This window comes from Coenobita brevimanus, chromosome 14 (genome assembly GCF_032717465.1).
Source record: "Coenobita brevimanus isolate Jiangsu-jjx chromosome 14, ASM3271746v2, whole genome shotgun sequence".
NCBI lineage: Eukaryota > Metazoa > Arthropoda > Malacostraca > Decapoda > Coenobitidae > Coenobita > Coenobita brevimanus.
The window spans coordinates 22,895,674-22,903,076 of record NC_136967.1 but is presented as its reverse complement, the minus strand read 5'-3'; the positions used below and the strand labels follow the sequence as shown (position 1 = coordinate 22,903,076).

The 7,403-nt window shown below is 42.8% G+C and overlaps 1 protein-coding gene across 1 annotated transcript in view; it reads left to right on the top strand.

The window, feature by feature from the left end:
• The first annotated feature begins 223 nt into the window (after positions 1–223).
• Positions 224–7,403, top strand: part of LOC145390125 (uncharacterized) — an 18,725-nt gene continuing 11,545 nt past the window's right edge. The window contains exons 1-2 of the mRNA XM_080265178.1: positions 224–232; positions 5,418–5,787. Coding sequence (XP_080121304.1) covers positions 224–232; positions 5,418–5,787 — 379 coding nt within the window. The remainder of the gene's footprint in view (positions 233–5,417; positions 5,788–7,403) is intronic.

The following is a 7,403-nucleotide window of genomic DNA, read 5'->3' as shown; positions in this document are numbered from 1 at the left end:
TGTGTGTGTGTGTGTGTGTGTGTGTTTTAACAGAACTTAAACCAAGCAGTTTTTACCCTAATTTAGCCATACTTGGTTGAAGGTGGAGAGAGGGTCTGCGTAGGAACATATCCTTTTTTAGAACATTAGGTCAAAGGTCAAGATCACAGGGCTAGGTCAAACGTTGACTAAGTAAAATCAGCTTAAACGTTTTTTTAATCCTATTTTGAGCACATTCGGGGAAATGTTGAGGGTAAGGCAGGAGTGAAGTGATTCAGTTTTGAGAACTATCAGTTAAAAGTCAAGGACAAAGTTCGACCCATTGTGTCTGCGTGTAAACAAAATAACTAATGCAGTTTTCATCTGATGCGGATCAAACTTGATGAATTTGCTGAGCATCGTCCAAGGGGTTGAGATTTTTTTTTTTTTTTTTTTTTTTACCACCAAGTCAAAGGTCAAATTTACATGACAAAATCAACTTAAACAGTTTGTATCCAGTGTAAACAAGACCTTGTGGAAGTGTTCAAGTTAAATCAAGGATAAAGAGATTCGATTTTGAGAACAGCCAGGTAAGGTTACATCACAGGGAGAGATCATAAGCTAAGATCACTGAGGAAAGTAATTTAAAAGAATTTTGGTCTGACCTGAATCATAGTTGGTGAAAGTTTTGGGATCAGCAAAAGTAAATATAATTTATATATATTAAGAGTAGTCTGTCTACGGTCAAAGTTACACGGCAAAGTTAAATATGACCCCGAGACTAGTTCGAAGAGCGGGTGTTCCAGTAGTTGGGTGCTCCTTCTTTATGGAAAAAATGCCATGATTTAGACATACTGAATTAAGTAAAGTACTTTGAGGCCAACGCATTCTCATGACCACACTTTCATCTTCTTGAACATCATTCTAAAAGAAAAAATGTTTTCATTGTACCTGAGCTTGGGGATCCAGGTCTATACTTTGTTGTTATGCGAAGTGAAATTTCGGTATAATGCATTCCTGGGCTATTATTAAATATTAATGTGTGAATTTCCATGGCAGTGTGCATGCTCCATTTTAACTGAAAATCTGACATTTATAAGAAAATCAGATTAGAGTATAAGTCTGGTTGGAGATACAAGCAGCATTAAGACATCCGAACATAAAAGCCAGATATAGTCATGGAGTCGTCCACAACACATGTCATCTCTCTCTCTCTCTCTCTCTCTCTCTCTCTCTCTCTCTCTCTCTCTCTCTATATATATATATATATATATATATATATATATATATGTATAATGATTCACGGGTGTCGGCTTACATCAGATGAATATAGTAAACGTGGATTTTCTTTATGAATATTTATGAGTTCGGCTGTCAAAAAGAAAAAATATATATAACTCTTTTTTGTCATTCCCTGACCAAAATTGATAAGCGAAAAAAATAACAAACATGATAACTGGCGGACTATAGACTCGACGAAATTATCCCTTCAGTACGTTGACGTCATTATTTTATTCTTGCTACCCTAAGATGATTTTATTAAATTTCGGACAGACCTCTACTAGTGGAAGGGTAATGAAAGTGGTAGATAACACAGTACGTTCGAACATTCTTTCCATATCTGATTAAAATCGCTTGGTGGTAGGAAAAATTAATAAAAACAAAAAGTTATTGTTTTGGAGGGGCAAAATAAATTTTTCTCTAACCTCTTCGCTACGGAATGTCTCTCCTAAACGAACATACATACATACATGCATGCATGCATGTACACACACACACACACACACACACACACACACATATATATATATATATATATATATATATATATATATATATATATATATATATATATATATATATATATATATATATATATATATATAATACAGTACATGAAGGTAACTATAATAAAATATGATGGGGTTAACATGTATGAAAGTCTGCCTTGCGGGCCACCATATGTCTCACCCATCTGTCTCGCTTACCTGTCTCATTCCTCTCAACCACCTGCCTAAGTACATCTTCATCAACTTGCATATCCCTCCTTCCGTACTTCTGCTGACCCACCGCCTCATTTATCTGTTTTTTTCCTGCCTCACCCATTAGTCTCAGCCTTGCTTCAGTCACCGACCATATTCCTCCCTCACAAACCTACCATAATCTTGCCCCACCTATCTACCATACCTTTGCCTCACCATCCTATCACACTCCTGCCTCACCCAACTACCACACTACTGCCTCACCCAACAACCATACTCCTGCCTCACCCACTTACCACACTCCTGCCTCACCGCTTAGCATAATCTTCCTCACCCACTTGTCATACTCCTGCCTACCTCCCGCATTTACCATACTCCTGCCTCGCTTTACCAACATGCCTCACCCTACCAACTTGCCTCACTCTACCAACCTGCCTCACCCTACCAGCCTGCCTCACTCTACCAACCTACCTTACCCTACCAACCTACATTACCCTACCAACCTACCTCACCCTACAAACCTACCTTACCCTACCAACCTACCTCACTCTACCAACCTATGTCACTTTACCAACCTGCCTCACCCTACAATCCTACCTTATTCTACCAACCTGCATCACCCCAACCAGCCTACCTCAGCCTTGCAAATCTGGCACACACACACACACACACACACACACACACACACACACACACACCATATGTCGGTGTCACCTTGCTGTATGACACAGAACCGCCAGCTTTACCGTTTACCATGATTCCGTCCTTTTTATTTGATTTTGTGAGCACCCGACGATCTTATATGGTTTAGGAGAGACATCTCGTATTCTAGAGGCAAATGAGGACTATCACCTAACTCCACAGCCCTAGAAAAATGTTTCCTAAGCTGAATATAAGCTTCCGCAAGCGTCGTGAATAAAAAGAAAAGTGATCAGACTAAAGGTACTGAAATGGTGCACCGAGAAAATGGAGGAGATAAAGGCGCTGAAATAAAGTTCATGTGCATTTTTTGTTTTCCTTTGCGTTTACATAAACCCTGGAAATGCATACCCAGCCCTGCGCTATGTATGCCGATTTAGCTGACATCCATGTGCTCACTTTCCCCTATTTGTTATCGTTTAAGTTTTTGGGAGGGGACGTGACCTCCCAAGAACAGGTAGTACGGTTGACAGTCCATTGTAAAATGTGTACTAAGATATCAAAGCCATATCTGCCCTCCTTTCATTATTTCTGAAAGTTTTTTATGAAGAGACAGGGGTTGACCTCCCTAAAAATCATGTGTAGAAAATTGTATGTATTGGAAGACCTTCGAAATAACCAGAAGAACTAACCTGGGAAGTTTGATTCAAATCTTTCCGGCATTTAGGAAGTTTGATTCAAATCTTTCCGCTATTTAGAAAATTTGACTCATATTTTTCCTCTATTTCTTTTTTTTTCTTTTTTTTAAGAGGAGCTGACCCCTTCCAAGAATCATTGGAGGGTGAATGGTTACGTTCCACAAATATCACATTACGGCTGAGAGTCCGCTGAACAACATGTACTAAGATTCCAAAGCCACATTGCCCTCCTTCCAATAATTTGTATCTTTTATAAGTTTTGGGGGCTGACCCCCCGCTCTATAAATATTTGCCGAAAATTATATATAGCGGAAGACATTATCAAGGGACCAGATGAGCTGACCTGAGAAGCTTCGCTGAAATCTATGTGCTGACTTTCCCTTTTTCTTTTTTCTTTTTTTTTCAGGGAGGAAGGGGCTGATCCCGTCAAGAATCACTGAGGGCTTACGCTCCCCAGATATCGCATTACGGATGATATTCCACTGTAAAACATACCAAAATTTCAAAGCCTTATCTACCCTCCTTTTACTGTTTATGTGAAGTTTTTATTTGGTGAGGGGGGGCTTACCCCCTAAAAATCATGGTTGGAAAATTGTTTGTAGTAGAAGACCTTTCCAGTCACCCGAGGAACTTACCTGGTAAGTTTCATTCAAATCCGTCAGACAGCCTTGAAGAGTTAAAACACACACACACACACACACACACACACACACACACACACACACACACACACACACTCGCTGGTGCAGTGGTAACGCTCTCACCTGCCAACTGGTGGACGGGAGTTCGCGCCTCGCTCAGGTTGCGAAAAGTTTCACTGACGAAGTGGGTGGTTGCTGTCCCCCTTGAGCAAGGGGACGGGTGTGTGGGTGTGTGAAGGTCACAGCCTTGCCCTTAGATCGGACTATATGAGCTCTCAGCTCCCTTCCGGGAGGGTAAAAGCTGACGATCGAGACCATCAAGTGATCCTGACCGACCTGGTGAAAAAAAATAAATAAATAAATAAATAATTACACACAGGCTGAATCTTGCATAACGGTCTAGGGCGCGTTGCCGAAAAAGATATCACCCTGCTTCGCTGCATTGATGAGTCCCTGCATCTGATTCACTTAAACAGCGTAATGTCATTAAGTACTATTCATGACAACTTAAATCGGAGCGTTAGTGTTAGTTCCATTGGCCTCTAGCCCCGTCAGAGGGAAGAGAACCGCATTCTTTTAAAAATCACATATATGAAAAAGAGGAGGAAATCTACGAATAACGCACTGCTAATTTTGCTACAAAATAATTTCTTGGCTATAATTAAATTTCTTGGCGTCTCATGCATTACTACAGGATGGCATATTTGTATGTGTGACAAGGCACTGTTAACCTTTTCAGCGTGATAATGTCTCATGCTTCATTCTTGATACTTCCAAAAGTGTTTTTCAGTTCAGGGGAGACCTCTAATGCTGAAAGCTGAACGCTATAGCTAATCTTTCTCATCTGAAAGAATTCTCTTAAGCTGAGTGGAACCACCTGATGACGTCACAATAAAGAGATAATGACATCATCGTGTTGGAAGGGAGTTTATTCGAGACCTTAAGATAGCCAAGGCCATTTCGCAATGATATTAAGAAACATAGTTAGTCTAACCCCTTAGTTGCTTGGAATTTCCCCCAGTTGAAAAAAAAAATGTCGAACGTAAATCACACTAAAACAGCTAATGAACTAAAACCGATGATACTGTGTATGAAATAGATACAATGTCCGAGTAAAACTAATTCTGTACTTGGTATTTGAGTCGTCTATTGGAAAAAAAAAAAAAGGACATTTGAGATTAACTTTCCTCCATTAATTATTGTACAAACAAACCATGGCCTCCTTAGCAACGAACATGGAAAGCTGTAATACGACAGAAAAATATGTGCGTTTCTAAGTGTCTTCAAAAATTATTACATTGAGTTTCCCTCCAAGAAGTAGCTGATGACTTACTGACCTCTTTAGAGAGACGAACACTTAACGTGGGCTATTAGTCACCCCCTTAACCACCGTGAGAGCAACCCAGCAATTATGACACGGAAGACATTGATCATATCCCCCGAGAGCGCTTGGCAGCCGGCCCAGCGAGACGGTGTGGTCAGGTGTGTGGCTGTGAGAGGTGAAACCAGCGACGGCTGCGGCGGGAGGGAGTCAGTCCACCGGAGTCATGGCGCCCGTCAGCACGCACCGCTCCCTCCTCCTCCACTCTCTGCCACTCTACTTGCTGCTTCTCTCATCCCTCCACCTCCATGTCACCTCTGCAGCTGCCACCAAGAACCCTAGCACCAATCTCGAAGCTCTGGCAGGCCGCGAGAATCAACAATTAGCGGGAAAGCCTATTCGCCGTAGCTTCCTGCAGCGCGTCGGCGACTACTACTACGACACGCTGGACGGGGAGTACCTGGCTTACGTACTGCCTGCCCTAGCCATCACGGGCCTCTCCCTCCTCTTCCCCAACATCGTCACAGTCAACACAGGCCGTCGTAAACGTGACACCGGTGAGTAATTTAGTGTTCTTCTTCCAGATCGCAAAAGGATCCCCAGCTCTCCTGATTATCTTTGGGCTACTTGTGATCTTACCTCTGGTCGCAAGTGAGCCCGACAGCTACCAAAACTACGAGTACTCCCACCACGACGGCTACTGGTATCCCCGCTACTACGGTTACCGCCATGCCGAGCCCCGTAGCTTCTGGTCCAGGGCTAGGTCGATGATGCCCAGATTATATGATGTGGCGGCAGAGACAGCTTCCACGATACTGATCCCTGGTCTGGCCGTCCTCGCCATCGCTATCATGTGGCCAGAGTACCATCACTACAAAGCCAAGCGGGAGGCGGACGGTAGGTGCTTGTGGCGTTGTTTTGTGGTGCGGTAAGTTGTGGTGGAGTGGTAGGCTATGCTAGTGTAGTGTTGTAGGTTGTGACACTCGGCGGTGACGTGGTAAGTTGTGGTGGTGTGCCTATTGTAGGTTGTAGTGGTAGTAAGGTAAATGCTGATAGCGTGATACTTGTTAAGCCAAGCAGGAGGCTGAAGGTACCTTGCTGTGGTGGGTACAGTAGGTAGTTTGTGGTGCTGTGGTAGTGTGGTAGGTGCTGATCGTATAACAACTACAAGGCCAAGCGGGAGGCTGATGGTAGGTGGTGGTATGTTAGGTTGTGGCCGTGTGATGTTGCAGACTGTAATGGTGTGGTTGACAGTGGTGGTGTTAGAGGCTCAAGTTTTTTGTGGGTTGTGGTAGTGTGGCGTAAGTTTTGGTAGTGTGATAGGACCGAACCTAAATAAGCCTGTTGGTGGGGTAAACCAGGTGGTGTGATTCAGGTAGCTGGATGGAACAGATGACAGGCGGACTGATGCGCCTTGTGGAGACTAATCAAGGGGGCTGTGTGTTAGAGCCATATTCTCCTCAGTTAAGTAAGTTTTCTGTTACCTCTTCCTTAGTGAGCTATTTTGAAGGATACACCTTAGTGTTCTCCTGTATTTCTATTGATTTTTCAATATTGGCGTAGTTTGGACAAATATGACAGGAGAGAATATTAACAAGACACGTGCATTAATACACTAATAAAGGAGAGGCGCTAGGAGCTTCCAAACACTCACACACTCATAATTTCACACTCACACTCTCACACTAATACCAACACATTCACACTGACATCCACACATTCACACCTTTACACTTACACCTACACCTCTCACACTCACGCAACCACACACTCTCACCTTCACACATCCACACACTCACACCCTCACACATCCACACATTCACCCACACATTCACACTCATACCCTCACACTCACATCCACACAGACCCACCAGCTCACACTCACATCGTCACACTCATTCCCACATACTACAGAGGTCGAAAATACTAACTTCCTCACAAAATTCACCATCAATTCACACACTTGGCATTCTCCTGGTCTTGGCACTTTTAGTTCTTGTTTCCTCGAAACGATTTTATTTAACTCTGGGAAACCTTCTCTCTCCTCCATTAAACTCCTGCATTGTAAAAGTTTTTTTCAAGATAATTGTCAACTGGCAAAAAGAAGGTAACGGAAACACGTCCTCTGTGCTGAAAGAGTCAAGAGGATAGCTGGACTCACCTT